The sequence below is a fragment of the Patella vulgata genome, chromosome 1 (genome assembly GCF_932274485.2).
Source record: "Patella vulgata chromosome 1, xgPatVulg1.2, whole genome shotgun sequence".
Lineage (NCBI taxonomy): Eukaryota > Metazoa > Mollusca > Gastropoda > Patellidae > Patella > Patella vulgata.
The window spans coordinates 57,951,131-57,975,435 of NC_065879.2; the positions used below are offsets into that span (position 1 = coordinate 57,951,131).

General features: G+C 35.7%; 1 protein-coding gene across 3 annotated transcripts in view; it reads right to left on the bottom strand.

Moving 5' to 3' along the window:
- Positions 1–24,305, bottom strand: part of LOC126808779 (5'-nucleotidase domain-containing protein 3) — a 457,910-nt gene that overhangs the window by 203,904 nt on the left and 229,701 nt on the right. For 2 of the 3 annotated variants that reach the window (XM_050533755.2, XM_056100816.1), the window contains 3 exons: positions 22,143–22,229; positions 19,020–19,084; positions 15,200–15,668 (listed from right to left, as the gene is read on the bottom strand). In XM_050533755.2, the coding sequence (XP_050389712.1) occupies positions 15,470–15,668; positions 19,020–19,084; positions 22,143–22,229 (351 nt within the window). In that variant the 3' untranslated portion in view covers positions 15,200–15,469. Of the gene's footprint in view, positions 1–15,199; positions 15,669–19,019; positions 19,085–22,142; positions 22,230–24,305 lie in introns of those variants that run through there. The other variant, XM_050533756.2, reaches the window with a different exon arrangement.

A 24,305-nucleotide genomic window follows, 5' to 3' on the forward strand; every position in this document is an offset into this window, starting at 1 on the left:
AAACCCTTGTACAATTTATCTAATTGTCATGGGTAGCCGAAAAAAGAGATCGAAAATTGAAAACAGCGTATTTTTACGAGTTGGAGCATGTTTAGGGGTAAATATCTGAGTTATGCTAGAGTGTGTGCTTTTTTGGGGGTGGGTTGGAGTGGTGGAGATAGTCTTTTGTCATGCATCTGGCGATCGTGTGACGCCTTGGCTACGGTGAAAGCCTTCAGCATTGCACACAATTCTAGTTCTTATTAGGCTTTCACCTTCGGTGAAAGGCTATTGTTATTACTAAGATTAATATTATTATTATTTTTTTTCTTGGGGGAAGCTAGATCTCGGCAACTATAAGAGATAGAGGTTTGAAATTTGATTTTCTGTCGGAAAAGTGGTGTGCAGCTACTGCTTAAAGCTATTTCGAAATTTGTGCGCATAGCGGAAATGCGTCAAATCTTTAACGTGCACGAAAATTGAAAATCGGTCATTATTCTCTTAATTCTCAATGGATTCTTCAGATATTTACATTTTTGGATAGCTGGAGACATTTCTGAGCAGATAGCAGTTCAAAACTGTGGAAATTAGAACTTTTGTCGCTCTAATTTTTTTGGTGAAAAATGGAAAATTTTGAAAATTTTTCATTTTTTTTATTTTTGGGAATTTTTAAATTTCAGTTATATTTTTGGATAGCTGACATCAATCCGATTCCAACAATATAAATTTTTTTCTGAAATATTGACTTTGATTTTTCACTTTTTTTCGCATTTTGGTCAAATCGTAGAGTTCTTATTTTTTTAAAACGGCTCCAACGATTTTTCTGAAACTTCAGGAATATGAAGTCGAAGGACCAGACCAGTCCATGAACTATAAATGAAAATCCCCTAATCACCGGAAGTAGTCAAGAAAGGTATCCAAACTTTGACAAAATTGTGAAAAATGGGTGTCTGCGCGGAAAATGCGATGTATCAACAGGGTTCTTGTCGTTTAGTTAAAGTTTTATATCGTTTAATAGCCAATTGATTTGTCTATCAGATGTTTCTTCAGCGACAAGTTTCTATCAAAAACTAAAAAAGTTATGTGACTTTGAAAAGTAAGGTATTTTGCGATTTCGAGCAAATTTAGACGCATGTTTCTCGGAAACGCCACCTACAATTTTTTTAAAACTTTCTCAGTCGAGAGTCTAATAAGTAGTGTATCTTGTGAACACATTGTACAATTTCTCTAATTGTCATGGGTAGCCGAAAACAGAGATCAAAAATCGAAAACGTCGTATTTTTACGATTTGGAGCATTTTTAGAGGCCTATTTCTCGAAAAGTCAACATAATTCTTTTTTGGAACTTCTTCTACAGAGAGGCCTATCGGTAGGGTTATACATAAAACGATTTTACAATAGTCCCCAATTTCAGGAGTAGCAGAACAAAGTGATCGAAAATTGAACGCGGCACCTTTCATTGGTAAGCGAAACATAAGTCGGGGATACAATCTGTACGTTTTGTCAACGTATAGAGCCAATTCAAGAGTGCTTTTATCAGTGATGATATTTGAACTAAAATTATTTCAACTATGAGTGTTTTCTCCTATCCAAAATATGTGTTTAGTGACCCTGTAACAGAAATAGTTGATAGCTGTGTGTAATAATTAGTCTTTGAATTAATATTGTTGCTTCTTTGTCAAATTTATCTTATACCGGTAATCATCTGGACAGAAATCGACGGCTAGCGCTGTTTATAAGAAAGTCCAATTTGTTAAGCGGTTGCAGTAGTATCGTACAGTAGTATCGAATATTGCACCTATGATAAAAGGCATGACGTTGTTTGGGAAAAAACTCTATCTGTATTAGTGACGTCAAATCTTTAACGTGCACGAAACCAGAAAATTGGCGATATTTCATTGATTTATTTTTTTTTATTTCAAGAATTCGCTTCCGCGTAGGGGTCTTTAGCAGTTGAAGGAAACTGGAGGACCCGGAGAAAACACACGAGTTTAGACATGCGACATACTCCTTGTCACGTTCAACTGGGGAATCGAAACCTAGCCAGTTGACTCAATAACAGACCGTATGTTACAGCGCAGTCCCAAAGGCTGTAGCCTACCGTGCAAATTCCAGCCAGCATAATGTATCTATATAAGAAACATTTCTTCCTACTGTCAATTTACAAACAGTCCCCAAGGCTAGCCTACCGTGTAATTTCCAGCCATCATAATGTATCTATATAAGAGACATTTATTCCTACTGGCGATTTACAAATTTTGCATGAAGAAATTAAATTCATAAGAACAGAAACACGACTAATGCACAGTATCATATTGATTATAAAAGTACAATGTATATATTGGTTACACTATATATGTCACAAAACAACAATCATTAGATAATAATAATTATTTACTAATTATAAAAATCATTTTAAGAGGTAGGAGTTATCCGTTGTTTAATTTAACAGTTATATAATTACTTTTCTCGGGAAAGCCGGCAATGATTTCTTTCAAACTTGCTCAATCGAGATTCTACTGGGTAGTGTATTGTGTGAAACCCTTGTACAATTTTTCTAATTGTCATGGGTAGCCCAAAAAAGAGATCGAAAATTGAAAACAGCGTATTTTTACGAGTTGGAGCATGTTTAGGGGTCAATATCTGAGTTATGCTAGAGTGTGTTTTTTATTTTTTTTTGGGGGGGGGGGGCGGGAGTGGTGGGGATAGTCTTTTGTCATATATCTGGCGATCGTGTGACGCCTTTGCGACCGTGAAAGCCTTCAGCATTGCGCGCAATTCTAGTTGATATTGTTATTGTCAGTATTTTAAATAATGAGCAGCCTTAGTTGAAATACCTAGAAATCTTAATAGAGCACATGTTTGTCATGGCAGCCATCTTTGTAATATTAGGCCTCGCCATACAACATAACTAACATAAGTAATTAATGTCATGTAACTGTCATAGTTCAGTACTATTTATCACTAGTAAGTTTTAATTGGCCCAATAGATCATATAACATAAGTAATAAATGTCATGTAACTGTCATAGTTCAGTACTATTTATCACTAGTAAGTTTTAATTGGCCCAATAGATCATATAACATAAGTAATAAATGTCATGTAACTGTCATAGTTCAGTACTATTTATCACTAGTAAGTTTTAATTGGCCCAATAGATCATATTCATGCTATTCATTTCCAAAAATTAGGGTGGTCATGTTGCTGATTAGTGTTTGACGTAGGCCTTAAGCCTAGAATTGATTATTGATATCGAGTGTTCATATTATAAAATGTGTATTGTAATTGAGACAATTGTGACGTAATAATTTTTCCGAGGGTGCATTGTGTTTGTCACCAAGCCAGCTCAATAAAACCTAAATGTAATGTCACATGTTTTGTTTCTTTCCCCACAGGTTGAAACTTCACTCCTGATGGACCCTGTCTAAAGTCAGGATTATCTTTTCTAATTCAAGACCCCTTCAAATATATTTGGGCAACAGTATTACTCTATGAGAAGGAATATTGCGACCGCCAAAGTGAAGAGAATTTTGAAAGGGGCACTCCTCTTCAAAACCTGAGGGATATTCACCTTACACCAAAACGCGATTAGGGTAGTGTTCGCACCATGTCTCACCAGCCGACCTCTTACCCAAGAAAACAGTTTAGCACCCAACGAGCCCCCTTTGGTCTGTTTAAGCCCGATAGCAAGGAAATCTGTAGAAATTTCAACAATTCTTGTGTGCGACCAGATTGTAAAATGCGACACAATTGTGCCTTATGTATGTCACCTTCCCATTCTGCAATCGATGGCCATACAAATCCGCCCAGCCGTGGTGTAACAACATCTGGAACCTCTGCTACAAGTCCTTATTCAGGACAGCTTGCCTAGTGAATCTTGGGAACAACTCGCTCCGTCTGCAGGCTTGGAAAAGCCTCCTTCCGGCAACATTTGCAGATAGACAAAAACTCTATTGAATACTCAGACTTCGAACATTTAGTTTTAGACTACCTGGTTTTTTTTTATGCATTTCACCGATGTGGTTACTAGTATAGTTAATTTTTACTTCAATATGCTTACATTCATATTTCTTGTAACATATAGCAGATCATGACTCATGCTGGCATTACACAATGGTTTCTCTGGGTTATATTCCTGATTGTTTTCAAATTTGTGTGTAAATTATGTGTGGTGCTGTCCCCTGCACTTACCATTAGATGGTATTCAACTAGGCTTTCACCTTACAACAAAATATAGTCCTTACTTACCAGTTGATTGCGAGAACTTTTCCTCTGGACTTAAAAATCGCTCTGAAGTTGAAACCTTGCTTAAAATGGCAATGTGAAGTTGGCACGTTATTCGGGATTCAGCACTAAAACAGACCAGCCTACCTTGCATCCGACCATTTCCTCGCTACCTCCGACCGTAGGGATAAGTGAACGTTGGGTGGCCGACTAGCAAAGCGACGGCCGTTTGTAAAGTGAGTAGGGTGTTGACTCGTTTGTTGGGATGCACCGGACAGTCCTCTCCAGGTGTCAACTGTTTTATTGGCGAATCCCGAATAAAGTGCTGGCTCGTTCAGGATTCGGCAGTAAATAAGACCGACCTACCTTCCATCCGACTATTTCCCTGATTCCTCCGATCGTAGGGGTGAGTGGACTTTGGGTGAGCAACTAGGAAGGAAGCGACCGTTTGTCAAGCGAGTGGGGTGTTGACTGGTTTGTTGGCGTGCACGGGGCAGTACTCTCCCGCACTCACCTATGTTATTGCCAAATGCCGAATAACGGGCTAGCTCATTATTCGGGATTCATGAATCACGAGTCAGTACGTTTTTCGGGATTCGACAATACAACAGGTGAGTGTAGGAGAGGACCCCCCCCCCCCCCCCCCCCGTGCACGCCATCAAACGAGTCAACACCCTACTCGCTTGGCAATTGGTCATCTCCTTGCTAGTCGGTCACCCAACGTTCACATATCCCTACGGTGGAAGGTAGCAAGGAAATGGTCGGATGGAAGATTGGCCGGTCTGTTTTTCTGACTAATCCCGAATAACGTGGTGGCTCGTTATTCAGGATTTGGCAACAAACCTGACAACACTCTACTCGCTTGACAAACGACCGTGTCCGTTCTAGTTGGCCACCCAAAGTTCAGTTACCCCTACGGTCGGAGGTAGCGGGAAAATGATCGGATGCAAGGTAAGCCGGTCAGTTTTAGTGCCGAATCCAGAATAACGTTGCCGCTTAAAATGGAGATTGCTAATGGTAATTACTTCGTCACTCAAACACGCCCTACCGTTATAAGTTCACTAGGCGATGTACCAAAGCCAAGTAGTGACTAGCTTCTTATTCACGATGCTAGCCGCCCTATTGAATGTTCTTTAAATTCCTACTATACACATTGGACATCAGTTGTAAACATATGGCTATACAAGTAGCTATTAAAGTGATACGCCCCGATTGTTTTCTTGCAAAGGTTGACCTTAAAAACATATATCGTTCTGTTCACTCTCATAGTTCCGACTACCATAGTTTGGACACTCCAGAAGCCCAAAAATATTTCAGCGTTTAAGTAAAGCAGTTTGTGAAATAATGAAAGTTCGCTATGATATAACGTGTATCGCATATTTAGACGATTTCCTCGTAATCGAGCAACTGAAAAATGAATGTGAACGTGGCTTGAACTTATTAGTTTGTACTTTAAGAGACCTTGGCTACTCGATCAGTTGGTCAAAATTAGTCACCCCATGCAAGAAGCGTACATTTTTGGGTATAGCCATAGGTCTGCATAATTTAAGTCTTTCATGCCTCCTGAAAAACAAAAAGATTTTTTTGATTTGTTGTGCTCGTTTAAAGTGTGTAAACACACCAGTATCAAACAATTGCAGTCTTTGTGTGGTAAATCAAACTGGACAAACTGACTTTTAGAAATTTCAAAGTTGTGTTGTGGCGGGAATTCTTTTTGGACTTACATTGGTGGATTTCGTTTATGGCTGTTTTCAGGGTCTGTGAAATTCTTGGATTTGCAACCCATCACCTCTCTCCATATGGATGCCTCGTTTTGCGGAGGGGGTGATTATTTTAAGGGAGACTATTATTATGTGAATTGATCCATTAACCTCCCCAATTTCGTGGCTGTCCACATCAATGTAAAAGAAAACTTTGTCAGTTATTCTTGCTGCGCTAAGATGGGGATGTCTGTGGCGGAACACTGATAATCAGACCACCAAATGAAGAACCCCCGGGGAAGAACGATCTAAGTAACTTTTTCAACGAACCCCAGTTAATGGCGCCATCTGGTAGCAAATTTTAATAACTTTCTGTGGAACAATCAATTTCAGGTAAAAACGATTGGAGTAACATCGAACCAAGGCCCTTCTGAAATGGCCTCTCGGACAAATACAAGTTCATCGTACCCTTTATTTGACCTTAATTTGGCTGAAAAGTAGAAGTCAGTTGTTGTACTGGGAATTATGATTCGTATTAAACATCATTTTGAAGCTGTAATTAAACCCACTCGTTGTTCTGTTCGCGTCAAGCATTCTCGTCCAAAAGTTTGTTTTGCCTTTTATGCGAAAAGACAAAAATGTGACTTACATCGTTCTTCCCCTGGACTCTTCAAATGTGTACTTAACAAAGGAAGTTCCAAGAATAAGTCTCTAATGGGATTTCTCGGTTTGTTATTTTGGATAGCAGATTTTATAATTTTGATATCACTGCTTTCTGGCTATCTGGCTATAAAAATGTAATTGCGGATGCTGCCTCACATTTGCACCAGCCCGGTCAGCTAGAGAGACTATGACTATTTAAGCTCTTACAATTTTACGTTTGGTACCAATGAACTTTTATGTCATTTGAGTTACCCCTTTAACTCTTCCAGATGGCCGCGACAGATCGGGTCTGAGTGATCTCGAAGAAACTTCTTTAAATATAAAACGCCGTGCTTTGGCTCAAACAACCCAAAAAACCTACGCCTCTCATCTTAACTGTTGTTTGACTTTTTGAACCAGGATGAATTACACTGCTGTTGATGCTAGTGATAAAATTGTTGAACTTTATATAGCGTATTTAGTTAATACTAAGTCATTAGCCTTTAGTTCAATTCACTCTTATTTGAATAATGTCACTATATTACACAAGTCTATAAATTTATCAGACCCTGTTAACTCTTGGTGTGTGCCATATGCTTATTTTAGATATCTGATAACATAATTTAGTTTTTTGGGCAGCATGCCTTCTTGGATTTTGGGGGGTTTTGCGGTCCAAAAATTTCCTTGTTGTGGGTGCCTTTGATCCTACCTCATTCTTGTGTCGGAAACACAAGAAGTTTCTATGGTAATTACCTGCAGGTTCATCTTCAAAAAACTAAAACTGTTTAATATCCCTTTACCCTTTCTAAACTCATCCTATCCTCTGTGCCCTGTCTCTGCCCTTAAGCTTATTTTACTCACGCCGGGTAATCCTAATGATCCACTTTTCGTTCTCCAAGATGGCCGCCCGCTTACATATCTTCCCGAAGGCCCTGCGACACTGCCTATTCCGTTTTAAGATTAAAGCCTTAGCCAACTTTAATATGTGTAGTTAACGCCTTTAATATATTATTCAAGTGTGTAAAACTGGAATACATCATTTTCTTAAATTAATACACATAATATAATTCAGAAACGACCGTAATACAGCTGCATATTTCTGGATTATTAAAATATTTTTATAGAGTTGCTTCCTGTACTGGGTGGGATCAAATATTTACGTGCGGTAATTAATGGGAGTGTTTTTATTTTTCATTTTTGGAAATAGTAACAGGTCATACAGTCCTTTTAAGTGACGCAGTATGAGAACCAGAATATTTTTTTCATTTTTTATATGGACTTATATTGTCTTAGTCTTGCCCTTGTTAAAGGGGCATTAGGTAAAATTAGATAAAGAGCTGCCAATTCTCGCTATAATAGTATAAAAAAAAAAAAATAGATAATGTAAACACAATATGCTGAAAATTTCAGTCAAACTGCTTCACTTTGAACCGAGATACTAGCAATTCAATTCTAGTCTAGCCCCAATCGTCATTACTAACGTTGGTACGATAATACACAAAGTCTCGATTATCCATTTTTACTTTAAATAATTATTATCCATCACAAAATTATTCAAACTTAACTAAGTTGATTATGGTGTGGATAAGTTATTTAATAATTTAGATAACATTTCAATTTCAGGCCTAAAGAAAGACCTGCAATAGGCAGATTTAGCTCTTGCATAATGCATGTTTAACAGTCAATCTATAAATACTGTCTGATCAAAACTAAACACCACAGCAATAGTTTCATAACAATTTGCTCTAGTACGTCTGGTTTGAAGCCTATCAAATGTTGAGTTTGACCATAAACACAATAAAATAGTTATAGTCTAACTATTACCAAGGGTTTACGAATGGTAGAAGATAGTGGGGACAGCCATTAGATCTTTATTTGAAGATAAAACAATAAATCAAGTGCACCTTATTTTATAACTAAATTTTTTTACAAATTATCTATGGCAAATCAATGCATATGAAGAGTTAACAAGCGGCTGCCATGCTAGATACACCCACATTTTGCGAGAGATGGACAGAGAAAAAGCTAAACAAGCCAACAGTGAGGCTGATGTCTCCCGTCGTAATCGCAAAATAAAAAAATGACACATATTGATTAATTGCACATTTATCTTTTTTCAAAAGTATCGAGTAATCAAACCGATTATCTATTCTTAGTCTAAGCATAAAACGTTAACGATCAAACTCAGGTTTTGAACAACCTGGTAGTGAAACTATACACTAAGTTTGATCACTTTCCATTAGTTAGAATCAAAGTTATCTTGTCCCAAAGCATTGACCAATGAAATTGCATAGCTCTGCTTAGCTTTAGCAGAAAATATTAATCATTGAACTCAGTCAAGACATTCACCTAATGAAATAAAATGAAATGGGCTTTAACGTCTTACTGTTCTGCTCCTTTATTGGGCTAATGAAGATGGGCATACACTATACAGTGTGCTATGAGAGAAATTTTGCCCTGGCAGCGGCACTATCGCCTACTCTTATATCGAATTCCAACTGCCAGGGGATCTTTTACGTGCATTTCAATATATACACTTATATACAATATATATTTCAATATATGCTAACCATTCGGCCACCTTCCCCCCCCCCCCCATCAAAGCATCAATCAATCAAATTCATCAACCAATCAAATTGCTTATTTCTGCTTACCCTTAGCAGTTTGAACATTCTACCTCAATTTGAAGGAGAGTTATCGTGTTCCAAAGTCTCGACAAATCAAATTGCTTATCGCTCTGCTTACCCTGAGCAGAAAATGCTCATTATCGAACTTAGTCATGGTATTGATGTAATGAAACTATACACCAAGTTTCATCACTCTCACTTAATGTTAATTAGAACATTCTAGCTCAATTAGAAAGCAAAGTTATTGTGTCCCAAAAAGTGTGACAGACAGACAGACTCATTTTAATAGTCCCCTGCTTTCTTCGAAAGTTGGGGGGACAAAAACAAAAAAAAGCGGTTTGTTCACACAATCAGTGGCCATAATCCAGGAAGTTATGGTCCAATAGGTGCAAATATCGGAAGGAACCAGATCTTTGGGATATAAATTGAATATTTGTAAATTGTGCTATTTTAATATTAGAAATATAGGTAAAATACGTAAATGTGTAACTGTAGAGGCCACCAAGTCACTTGTTAATTCTCTGGTCACTTCTCGATTAGATAATTTTAATTCACTTTTAGTTGGTTTACCTTTAAAGTTTATAGATAAATTACAAAAAGTACAGAATACTGCGGCTAGACTTGTTACTTTAACTAAGAAATGTGACCACATAACTCCTGTTTAATATAATTTACACTGGTTACCTGTTAAATATCGAATTGATTTTAAGATTTTATTACTTACAGAATACTGCGGCTAGACTTGTTACTTTAACTAAGAAATGTGACCACATAACTCCTGTTTAATATAATTTACACTGGTTACCTGTTAAATATCGAATTGATTTTAAGATTTTATTACTTACTTTTAAATGTTTAAATAATTTAGCTCCTGTTTACCTCTCATATCTTTTAGAACTTTATACACCTGGCCGAACATTACGTACATCAGATAAACTACTTTTAAAACCCAAAACTGTTCAACTAGTCTCTTATGGTCAGCCCTCTTTTAGTTATCAAGCACCTGTTTTATGGAATAATCTACCATTTAGTTTAAGATGTTGTACATCTCTATATTCTTTTAAAAAACAACTTAAAACACATTTATTTAATCAGGCTTTTAACTGACTCTGTATACAATCGTTAACATGTCCATAATCTTGTGGTTTATGTATGATTTACCTTGTCACTTTGTAAAGTGCCCCTGAACATGTTATATGAAAGGGTGCACTATAAATATGCTGTAATAATAATAATAATAATAAAAATTGTGACCTTTAGAGGGTCCACAACCTTGGTATTACATACTTTTACACTATTTTGGTACACGGAGCAGCCATTTTGTTTCAGTCTGATTTTCCCCGAAATTAGAACTCAACCATCATTATGGTGTAACAGTGATATAATTAAACGGTTTTTTTTTTAAATCGGATAAAAATTGTGACATCTAGAGGGTCCACAAGCTAAAAACGTGAATCTTTCTACAATCAGCGGGCCATAATAGAGGAAGTTTCGATATTCACACACCTCAGACCGTAAGGCATCAAAATCGGATACCAATTGTGACGTCTAAGAGGCTCCACAACCTTGGTATTACATACTTTTACACTATTTGCGCATGGGGAGCGGCCTGTTTCAGTCCGATTTTCACGAAATTTGAACTCAACAGTCATTATGATATATTTGAATTGTGACCTGTAGAGATTCCACAAGCTAAAAACGTGATTTTTCGTACAATAAGGGGCCATAATCCAGGACGTTACTGCCCAATATATGCCAATATCAAAAGGAACTAAGATCTTTGGGTTATAAACATATATTTTAAGTTTCTTCAAAATCGGATAAAAACTGTGACTGGTAGAGTGTCCACACAAACAAAATGTGAAGGGACAAATGGACCCATGGACAGTCAGAGGGACAGGGGCGATGACAATATACGTCCACATGAAAATATAATTTGATGAGGTAAAGTGGAGACATAAATTAAAGCTATGAATTTGACCGGTTAAAATTTAAAACATTCATGATAACAATAAATTTGATTGGCTAAAATGAGAGCAACAATTAAAGATACATTATCTAAGATTTATGTAAAGAGCTGACCGTTCTTGCTATACATGTAATAGTTCAAAAATAGATAATGCAAAATGAATATATTGGAAATTTGGAACAAATGACTTTACTCTGAGCAAAGTTATCACTGTTTATAGTTTTGACAAGATGCGTGCATTTATTGTTTATCATCGTAACCACGGTACTATGGAAGGGTATCACTGCCAATATTAAATGCTCAGCTAAAATGTCTTTTCAATTGCTTATATGTAAAAAGTACAATCAATGTACAAAGTCATATTACCGGTAATGATAAAATCAAAATACTTGTAAGGCCAAAGTTAAATATAAAACGTCAAAAGTAATGTGTAAAATGATAAATGTTTTATTGGAAAATGCTGTTTTTTGACATGTCAACATTTTACATTATTTTCATAACATCTTACATTTGTGCTCTGCCGCATCTCATTTGTGCTCCACGTTTTCTAAATAGCATCTTACGCACAGCGTTATCTTTGATATTATGTAAGTAGGATATCACGTGACTTTAAAAACATTTACGGAAACAAGGCTGAGATTAACCTGGCACACTATAAGCCAGCACCTTAACCTTGACAAATGATCAAATTTGGATGGTACTAAACCAGTGATGGGATTTCAAAATTTTTCGCGTCGGACATTTTTACCGAAAATAAAGGGGCATAACTCTTATCATTATTTAAGCAGGCGGTTTCAGACGACAATTAAAAATCATGTGTCAACAAAATATTCAAACTCGTACGTAACAAAAAAAAAAATAGGTGCGCCTCGTTATTTTTCACATTAATTCTCGTACGGTATTGAAATTTATGTCAGTAATATACCTACAAAATTACCTGTTGTCGTAATATGATAGTCTGAAAGCGTGCCGACTACTGTCGACCCATACTTTTGTTCAAAATCACCTCTAAAATTACCGTATTTTCCCGGGTATAAGTTGGTACTTTTTTCAGCAGAAGTCCGGCATTGTAATCGAAGATAACTTTTGATGTAGCATACGAATTTAGCATCACACGCAATGTGCGATTCACACAGTTCGTGCCATCAGGTGGCAAAATTTGGAACAAATGGGTATATTTTGTACTTTTTCAGTGGGCATTGAATTTCGAGACTGAATATTTGGAAAAGTATATATCCCATCGATAAAAGCCAAACTGGCATTAACTATGCCAATTTTTGAGTTTGTGTATACAATAGTGACTTTGCTAGAAATAATCCTGAAAATAAAAGTGAATAGTTCATTTGTTTCACATTTTGCCACCTGGTGGCGCAAAAAATATGCATTGGACATTGAGTGTGATGCTAAATTCGTAATCTACACCAAAAGTTGTCTTACTGCTATTAGAAATCTGAGTTTAAAGCACCTGAAAACCTGAAAAAAATTATTGAATTTATGATCCGTTTCAGCACCCTAATTTCAAATGGCCATATCTCAGTGAGGTTTTGACCCAGAGATGTACAATTTCGGATTTGTTAGTTTAAGACCATATACTATAACATATTTTTTTTTTTTTAATAAGTTTGGGGTTTGGAGGGGGTCATATTTGCACCATTGGTCCAATTGATATGGAATGACCCATCAGCGAAAAGCGCGTTCATCTATTTTTGTAAATATGTAAATAATTGTCTGGCAAATACGTATTTGAATGGTACTAAAATCGTGTGTGTGTGTGTGTGTGTGTGTGTGTGTGTGTGTGTGTGTGTGTGTGTGTGTGTGTGTGTGTGTGTGCGTGCGTGCGTGCGTGCGTGTGTATTCCATGTTAAAATACCGGTCTTAATACGAAATCAAAGGGCCATAATTCAGGAAATTACAATTCAATATGTGCAAATATCAAAAGGAAACGAAATCTTTGGGTTATATACTTACATTTCACGTTTCAAGAAAATCGGATATAAATTGTGACCTCTATAGGGTCCACAACCTTGAACTCAGTCGTCCTTAGGGTGTAACGGTGATATAATAATATGTTTTTTTAAATCGAATAAAAATTATGACCTCTATAAAGTCCCCAAGCTAACAACGTGATTTTTCGTACAATCAGGGGTCATAATTCAGGAAGTTACGGTCCGATATGCGCGAATACCGAAAGGAGCCGATATCTTTATGTTATAAATCTACATTTCCAGTTTCAACGAAATCGGCTCAAAATTGTGACCTCTATAGGGTCCACAATCTAAAAACGTGATTTTTCGTACAAACAGGGGCCATAATCCATGAAGTTTCGATCCGATTCATGCCAATATCGAAAGCAGCTGAGATCTTTTGGAGATAAACCTATATTTCAAGAAACCCTATTAAATGACGGGGGTAGGGGTCTTAATACGAAAATCCAGATATCATGTTACATATCACTGACAAGCACATTCATTGCTTTTTTTAAATATGCAAATAATGTTTTGGCACATTCATATTTTCATAAAAGATTAAAGTTAAGTTGAAGGGGGGGGGGGGGTAAACTAAAGATGCGGAGCTTAATCCAGAATTCTGCATATCTATATTGAAAATGTGTAGTTATTCCTCTCTTTAAGAGAGAGAGAGAGAGAGAGAGAGAGAGAGGGGGACGGTGGTGAGTGTTTAATACGGAAAGGTATGTTTCTTTGAATCTATTCACGATTATGTACTTTAGAAGAGAAAGACAAATCTTTGTTGTTTTGTCGAAAGAAATATGTCGCTGTCAAACAGTAAACTAATTGTTTATCTCGGTGTTGTTTCCGTTTATGTTAATAAGTCATGTGATATCCTACATTTGCATAATATCAAATATAATGTTGTGCGTAAGATCCTATGTAGAAAGCGTGAAGGACAAATGTGATGCGACAGAGCGCAAATGTAAAATGTAATGAGAGCAATTTAAAATGTTGACGCGTCCAAAAAAAGAAAACCAGCATTTTCCAATAAAACATTTGTCATTTGACGTTTTAATTTAAAGATACATTATGGGAGATTTTAATAGAGAGTTGGCCATTCTCGCTATAACATTTCAAAAATAGATGATGAAAAAATAATATATTGAAAATTTCAGTCAAATTACTTTATTCTGAACAAAGTTATCAAGATTGTAATTTTTGACTAGAAATGGGAGTCAACTCTCTCTTCACTGTCTCCGAGAATGGCCGATCGTTTGATTGACAGGCTAACTCCACCTACATAATCTCGATTATCAAGTAACATTTTCAGTGGCTGTTGTACCGTTAGCCTATTCGGTTTGAGACGGAGTTGCGATTCAATTCGTATCACATTTATTTTTACTACAAACTAAAAATAAGACTTTTAATATATAGATAAGAAGCGAAATTATAGCCGACTTCTTGTTAGCCTGCGTGTGCTCTTGTACTGTAACTGGTAGGCCTACGTAACTCCCAAAGAAGACAAATAGGAAACAGTGATCCGATGGGGCTGCAATTCAACTGGGGTGATCTTAGCTCCGATGTTTATCGATTTACATAATTTTTCTGTAAACGCAAGTGACAAAAGAGCGTATAATACCGACATCCAAACTTTCATTTTAACCACAACTAAACATAATATCAAGGCCGTATATATGGTACTTTCAATCAAATTGACTGACATGCGGCCTTGCTCAACAGCGGCCTCGCTTCGTACACTCTATCATTTAGCCTTGATCTAAAATTTCCGGGAGTAGGATGTCAATGTACTGGTTAATGTCTGCTTACAATGTCATTTAAAAATTTAATAAATCAATGAAATCCTGTTTAAATCCATCCGTGGGTCTACAGAGTTGATTTTGTGCTTGTTGTGTAAATAAAGATCTAATTTATAATTTCTATGACATCTGAAGCCTAAATAAAGACTTGCAATAATCAGATTTAGCTCTTGCATAATGTATGTTTCATTTAACTTTGGCCTTGGAGGTATTTTCACTTTATCATTACCGGTATTAGGAATTTGTACATTGTGCTTTTTACATATAATCAATCGAAAAGACATTTTAGCAGAGCATTTAATATTGGCAGCGATACCCTTCCATACGGTACTGGTGTATTCCAGTCTTAGTCTCGCTTCTCCATTTTTAAATTAAATCGTTAATTAATGGACAAGCTGTTATAATCTAGTTTTGAGCATCTGATGGCATCGAGGGTTGATTATGGTCTTGTCATGCTAATAAATGTCTAATTAAAAAGTTACATAAAATTTAAGGCCTAAAGAAAGACCTGCAATAGGCAAATTTAGCTCTTCAGTAGGTCTAATGTATCTTTAAGAAAGTGTTTAAAATGGATTAGGTTCATGAGGTAGTAAACTACGTCGCGGATAAAATGTGTGATCTACAGAATAGTGTAAAAGGTTTACAAGACTAGACATATAGAGATCAGCAAATCGACCCAATCGACGGGAAAAATAAGTTGGATTGTGGTAGGTTCGGAACAAACTTCCAAATCTTGGATTAAACTTTGCCTTTGTAAAATCTCTGAAATAAAGATATTATTATACCATGACATAATGCTTTAACCCAAGCATTGAGGGAATTAACCAATGCAGTGCTAGAAACTTTTATACCCATTGTCATCTTTAGTATCACAAGTTATCTTTATGGTCTAGGACACCTTACATTAACAAGCGGTTGCCATGCAAGATACGCCCACATTTTGCAAACAAGCTAAAACGATTTTTTGTACAATCTGGGCCATAATCCAGAAAGTTATGGTCTGAAATGCACAAATATCAAAAGGGACTGAGATTTTTGGAATATAAAGATATGTTTTAAGTTTCATCAAAATCGGATAAAAATTGTGACCTCTAGACGGTCCATAACCTTTGTGTTACATACTTATACACAATTTGCTTACCGAGAGCAGCAGTTTCATTTCAATTTTCCCGAAATTCCAATTCAACCTTCATTATGGTAGAATGGTTATATATCTAAACGGTTTTTAAAATCAGGAAAAAATTGTGACCTCTAGAGAATCCACAAGCTAAAGATAGGTTGCCAGGCAACGAAACATACACCCACAGCAGCTAAATCGTCCGAAGGGTCAACAAGGGTTGTCGCATATTTATTCCTTTGTAGGTAATTGGGGGTCTTTACAAGACAGTTCCATACAGATCCGATTATAATTTTGTCGATTGAGGGTTCACAAGGTTCTACAAACTGAAACAAGGGTCTCAACTCTGGAAGTAATCTACAGAAATTGTTGAAATTTGACAGGCTTTTTCGTTTTACTAATTTAAATAATGCATATAACATTTCATACAGATCAGATGATCACTTTTGTCATTCAAACATTCAAAAGGTTCACGATAACCATAACTCTAGAAATTATCGACGGAAATTGCTGAAATTCAATAGACCCCTGTTTCATAAATTCAAATGATACAAATAAATTTCATACATATCGGATGATAACTTTCATAAATCGAGCATTAAGAAGGTTGAACAATGTGAAACAAGGGCCATAACTCTAGAAATAATTATTGTAAATTGCTGAAATTCAAAAGGATTCGTGGTTTCACTAATTTAAATAATGCATATAAATTTCACAAAGATTGGATGATAACTTTCGGCGTTCGAGCGTTCACAAGGTTCAATAATGTGAAACGAGCCATAATTCTAAATGTAATAAATGGAAATTGCTGAAATTCAATAGGATTGTTCTTTTTACTAACTTAAATGGCACATATAAATTTCATACAGATCGGCAGATAACTTTAGAGGTTAGAGCGTACAAGGGCCATAACTCTAAAAGTAATAAACGGAAATTGCTGAAATTCAATAGGATTTTTCTCTTTACTAATTTAAACGATGCATTTAAATTTCATACAGATCGGCAGACAACTTTTGATGTTAGAGCGTTCCCAAGGTGCAACAAAGTGAAACAAGGGCCATAACTCTAGAAGTAATTTGACGGAAATTGCTGAAATTCAATAGGCTTTTTCGTTTCACTAATTTAAATCATGCATATAAATTTCACAAGAGCGTTCCTAAGGTTCAATAAAGTGAAACAAGTGCCATAACTCTAGACGTAATAAACGGAAATTGCTGAAATTCAATAGGCTTCTGTGTTTCACTAATTTAAATAATGCATATAAATTTCAGAAAGATCGGATGATAACTTTTGGCATAAGAGCGTTCACAAGGTTCAATAAAGTGAAACAAGGGCAATAACTCTTACTAACTTAAATGGCACATATAAATTTCATACAGATCGGCAGATAACTTTAGAGGTTAGAGTGTACAAGGGCCATAACTCTAAAAGTAATAAACGGAAATTGCTGAAATTCAATAGGATTCTTCTCTTTACTAATTTAAATGATGCATTTAAATTTCATACAGATCGGCAGACAACTTTTGATGTTAGAGCGTTCCCAAGGTGCAACAAAGTGAAACAAGGGCCATTTCTCTAGAAGTAATTTGACAGAAATTGCTGAAATTCTATAGGCTTTTTCGTTTCACTAATTTAAATCATGCATATAAATTTCACAAGAGCGTTCCTAAGGTTCAATAAAATGAAACAAGTGCCATAACTCTAGACATAATAAACGGAAATTGCTGAAATTCAATAGGCTTCTGTGTTTCACTAATTTAAATAATGCATAAAAATTTCAAAAAGAACGGATGATAACTTTTGGCATTAGAGCGTTCACAAGGTTCAACAAAGTGAAACAAGGGCAATAACTCTTAGAGGTAATAAAATTCAATATGCTTCTTTGTTTCACTAACTTAAATAATGCTTATAAATTTCACAAAGATCGGATGATAACTTTTGGCGTAATAGCATTCACAAGGTTCAACAAAATGAAACAAGGGCCATTAACTCTAGATGTGATGAACAGAAATTATTGAAATTAAAAAGGCTTCTTCATCTCACTAATGTAAACCACATATATCAATGTTAAAACAATCAGATAATAACTTTTGAAGCATTCACAAGAAATTGTGGACAACGGAGAGACGTCTGGACGAACAGAGGCGACGACAATATATGTCCACGTGAAAATGTGGGCGTATAAAAATTATTATCTAAGAGATCAGAATCGGCCTACAACTTGACATGGAGTATTGTAGCCATTTTACAAACTATCTCTTCATGTCTTGTTAATCAATAATGTAATTATTAAATATCAGTTGGATAGGGTCATTGTCCGAATTGAGGGATGAACATAGCCTGAAAAATCTCAAGAGTACTGCTGTACAATAGAGATAAATTTTTGATTTACTCGAAACTAAGCATGAAAATAGTAAGACAGACCTATAACACATATTTGTTCCATTTTTCGCACTCTGAGGCTTAATATTATAGCCACCCCGTCCACAATGCTTGCCATTGATTGTGACATATCAAAACGCTCAGCAATACAAGAAGACATGAGTAATGCACTAACTGAAAAGTGATCAGGATAATCATGATGATGATGATTGTAAGTTGAGAACTGACAGTTTTTGGTGTATCAAAACCGTCAGACACATATATAGTTTCTTCCTGTTCAAATACACTACAACTACCTTGAACGACAATTTTCCGTCTTTCATATCCAGAAATATGTCTATTTGGACAACTTTATTGCAGGCCAGTAGATCACTGTTGATATTTTGACAAGCCTCCATATTCTTCATTAAAAATCTGCCTCCGCCTCTGACTGCTAAAAATAAGACACTTTGCCCCAGAAAATTACACTGGAGTGATTTTAGAATATGTGCACTAATGGCCTTACCTGTACACGTATACAGTAATGTGAGTTATGAATAGATTCTGGTATTTCTAGATACACACACTGTCAGTTTTGCACAGATTAAATATAATTATTGTTTGTAATGCTATACCTTATTTCATCTCGTTCAGCTAACCATTCTTGTATTAAAGCCTTAGAACCAGGACTGATTTGATGCTAAAAATAATAAAATATATTCAACCCAACCTGATCACAACAATCAAGGTCATGAATGGTACAGCACAGCGTAAACTTACAGCCGATCCTGTTGGATCCATTCACTTGATTTGATAGTACTTTTGATGTTTCTTTCTTACATGTGGGATATGTCTTATCACAGGTTTATCTTCTGGGTTTCTGTTTGGTTGTTTGGTGCAGTTCTCCTGTACTTAATATATAAGTTGTGTTGACGAGACGTTGAACTTAATTCTATTCTATTAATTTGATTATGTCCAAATTACTAAATGCCATTCAAAACATCCATTCTATTCCATACGCGACAAATTTAACATTCATATCAACAAGCCCAGAGTGCCGAAATACCTCCAAAATAGATGACACATATTAATTAATTGCACATTTCAAAAGTATCGAGTAATCAAACTGATTATCTATACTTAGTCTAAGCATAAAATGTTCACGATCAAACTCAAACAATGTTTTGAAGTACCTGGTAGTAAAACTATACACTAAGTTTCATCACTCTCCCTATCCGAAGGAACGACCAATGAAATAACTTAGCTCTGCTTAGCTTTAGCGGGAAATGTTAATCATTGAGCTCAGTCAAGACATTCACCTAATGAACATCTACATCAAGATTAAACATTCTACTTTAGAGTTGTTATGTTCCAAAGTTGTGACCAATCAAATTGCTTATGGTTACTTAGCCCAAGCAGAAAATTCTCATCATCGAATTTAGTCAAAGTATTGATAGAATGAATCTATACTTTGCCTACGCAGAAAATGATCAGCATCAAACTTTGTTATGGTATTTATGTAATGAAACTATACACAAAGTTTCACCACTATTACTCAATTAGAATCAAAATTGTTTATTGTTCTGCTTACCCTAGGCCGACAATGCTCATTATCGAACATAGTCGAGATACTAATGTGATGAAACCACACACCAAGTTTCATCACTCTCACCCAATTAGAACAAAGATAGGTTGCCAGGCAACGAAACATACACCCACAGCAGCTAAATCGTCCGGGCAGTCAACAAGAGTTGTCACATATTTTTATTTTTTTCGGTAATGAAACATTTATAATACATTAAAATCGGATTAAGAGTAACAACTCATTAAGTAATTATGAGAAAACCATTAGAATATGTTTGGTTTTTATAAAGTTTTGCCCCATGCTAACGTTTAGTATAGAAAACTTTTAACATCATGGATTTAGCTGTTCAAGTCATAAAAATTCATTGAAAAATCAATATACTTGTTCGTCTCAAGACCTTAAACTCTGTGCATGAATTTGAAGTCAATCGGATGATAACTTTAGCTTCTAGAAGGTCACAAGACTTTTCAAAGTGATCAAGGGCCATAACTTTGGCAGTAATTATCCGAAATCGTTGAAAATCAATATGATTCTTCGTCTCATGACCTTAAACACTCTGTATCAATTTAAAGTCAATCGGATATTAACTTTAGCCTCTAGAGCATTTACAAGATTTTTTGAAGTGATCAAGGGCCATAACTCTGGCAGTAATTATCGGAAATCGTTGAAAATCAATATGTTTCTTCGTCTCATGACCTTAAACACTGTGTATAAATCTAAAGTCAATGGGATATTAACTTTGACCTTACACTGTGTATAAATTAAAACTCAATTGGATATTAACTTTAGCTGTGTATAAATTTAAAGTCAATCGGATATTAACTTTGACCTCTAGAGCGTCCACAAGATTTTTTGAAGTGATCAAGGGCCATAACTCTGGCATTAATTATCGAAAATTGCTGAAAATGAATAGACTTCTTCATCTCATGACCTTAAACACTGTGTATAAATTTAAAGTCAATGGGATATTAACTTTAGCCTCTACAGCATCCACAAGATTTTTCAAAGTATTCAAGGGCCATAACTCTGGCAGTAATTATCGGAAATCGCTGAAAATCAATAGGCTTCTTTGTCTCATGACCTTAAACACTGTGTATAAATTTAAAGTCAATGGGATATTAACTTTGACCGCTAGAGCGTCCACAAGATTAATTGAAGTGATCAAGGGCCATAACTCTGGAAGTAATTATCGGAAATCGCTGAAAATCAATAGGATTCTTCGTCTCATGACCTTAAACACTGTGTGTAAATTTAAAGTCAATCGGATATTAACTTTAGCCTCTAGAGCGTCCACAAGCAATTGTGGACACCGGACCGCCGGACCAACAGACCGATGACAATATACGACCACATTTCAATGTGGGTGTATAAAATCTATCATGTTCCAAAGTTTCATCCAATCATGATCAATTTGCTTATCTCTGCTTATCCTTAGTGGAAAATGTGCATGATCGAACTCTGTCAAAACATTCACCTAATAGACACCTACGCCGAGTCTGAACATTCCACCTCAATTAGAAGGAGAGTTATTGTGTTTCAAAGTATCGACCAATTAGATTGAAATCTTTACTTTGCCTAAGCAGAAAATGGTAAGCATCGAACTTGTTAAGGTATTGATGAAATGAAACTATACACGAAATTTCAACACTATGACTAAATTAGAATCAAAGTTGTCAAGCTCTAAAGTCACGACCAATCAAATTGCTTATTGCTCTGCTTACTCTGAGCTGAAAATGATCACAATCGAACCCAGTCAAGGTATTGATCTAATGAAACTATAAACCAAGCTTCATCACTCTCACTTAATTAGAACCAAAGTTATCGTGTCCCAAGGCATCAACTAATCAAATTGCTTATCTCTGTTTTCCCTAAGCAGAAAATGCTCATCTTCGAACTCCATCAAGGCATCCACCTAATGAACAACTACATCAAGTTAGAACATTCTACTTGAATTAGAAGGAGAGTTATTGTGTCACAAAAAGTGTTATGGACGGACAGACAGATTTTAATAGTCCCCTGTCTATTGAACACATCATTATTTCGCATCACCAGATATGACAACATTACCCAATTGAAATTTCAAAATCAATGAGAAGTGGCATCTGGTTTTCAGAAGGATGAAGCGTATGCTTCTACATGCACTTAAAAAGAAATAGCTTTCGACTAGACCTACCTGTGAATCTTCTATAAGATTTTGTAAAGTGACCAACCATTTAACTTGATATTGATAATCCGGTTGGTTTAACTTCTCTATTTCACCCTACAGCAAATATTACATTTGATATAACAAGCGGTTGCCAAGCAAAATACGCCCACATTTTACAAGAGATGGACAGAGAACAAACTAAAAAGAAACCCGATTTTTCGTACAATCAGGGGCCATAATCAAGGCAGTTCCGTCTGAATCTGATACGCACAGTTATCAAAAAGGAACCCAGATCTTTGGGATACAAACATATATTTTAAGTTTCATCAAAATTGGATAAAGATAGATTGCTAGGCAACAAAACATACGCCCATGGCAGCTAAGTCATCCGGGCAGTCAACAAGTGTTATCGCATATTTATTCTTTTGTCAGTAATGGGAGAAGATTTACAACACATCAAAATCTGATTACGAGTAAAAACCCATGAAGTAATTATCAGTACTGACTTTAGTAATGATGATAAAGGCTTGGCGGAAATTCAATCGCTTTGTTCTCGGTCATAGTGGATCAACTTGAATGAAATTTTCAGCAAATTGCCTTTACATTATCTAGTTTTTAACTATTATAGTGAGAACTGCCAACTCGTTATCGAATCTCCCATAATGTATGTTTAAGTAATTATCAGAAAATCATTAGAATTTGGTTTTTTTTTATAAAGTTCTGCCCCATGCTAACGTTTAGTATACAAAACTTTTAACATCATGGATTTGTAGCTGTTTAAGTCATAAAAATTCATTGAAAATCAATATACATGTTTGTCTCATGGCCTTGAACACTGTGTATAAGTTTACACTGAGAACTACTAAGAGGTCAATCTATGCACAGCCCTTTTAGAAAATTATGTCTTGGGCATTATCTGTACGTCTATCGAAAGAAAATTAATTTCCCGACTAACTATTACCGTGTTAAAGATGTAAATATGGTGCGTTAATTAACAAGGCTGAAAAAATGTCTGAGAGGTGAGTTAATTAATGCTAGGGGTGAAAAACTGTGCAACGGTGCGTTTTCTGTAGATGTGTGTTAATTAAACATGCATTATGCAAGAGCTAAATCTGCCTATCGCAGGTCTTTCTTTAGGCCTGAAATCTTATCTAAATTATTAATTAGACATTAATTAACTTATCCAGACCATAATCAACTCTCGATGTCAAAGCTAGCCTTCGATATCGACTGGATTAGAATCCTATATGCTGCAAACGCTCATTGATAATTAAATCAAAACAATGGATAAACGAGACTATGCTTCTTAACGTACTAACTTTAGTAATGATGAACGAGGCTAGGCGGAAATTTACAAAGTTGATATCTCGGTTCATAGCAGACCAATTTGACTGAAATTTTCAACAAATTACCTTTACATTATCTAGTTTTTAACTATTATAGCGAGAACTGTCAGCTGTGTATCTAATCTCCCATAATGCATCTTTAACCGACCGGTAATGAATGTCAATGGTGTGTATTGTTTAATTGGCGTGTTTTCTCGCTAGTTGCGATAACTGCACCAAAAGGAGTATAATCAAGAACCAACAGGCTTTATCAGACACGTACGTGTTAAATCAAAATTTGGGAAGTAAAACGGTTTTACCGTGAGATTTAACATTCGACCGTGTGTTTTTAGCAGGTCTTTAGATAAGGGTGTGTGCTCCCTATGATCTACGTTTCTCTTATGTGTCTTTTGTATTGCCTAACCATATATATAAAGTTGCATTTATTGAAAATACCAGCGGCTGCCAGGCAGAATACGCCCACATTTTCAAGAGATGGATAGAAAACAAGCTAAAACGAAAGTGATTTTTCCTACAATCAAGGGCCATAATTCAGGAAATTACAATTCGATATGTGCAAATATCGCAAATATCGAAAGGAACCGAGATCTTTGGGTTATAAACTTACATTTCAAGTTTCAACAAAATCTGATAAAAATTGTGACCCCTATAGGGTCCACAACCTTGATATACCATATTTTTGCTATTTGAGAACGAACGGCGGCCATTTTGTCTGTCAGTTTTGTGTCGATTTTCACGAAATTTCGAACTCAGTCATCCTTAGGGTGTAACAGTGATACAATAATACGTTCTTTTAAATCGGATAAAAATTATGACCTCTATAGGGTCCACAAGCTAAAAACGT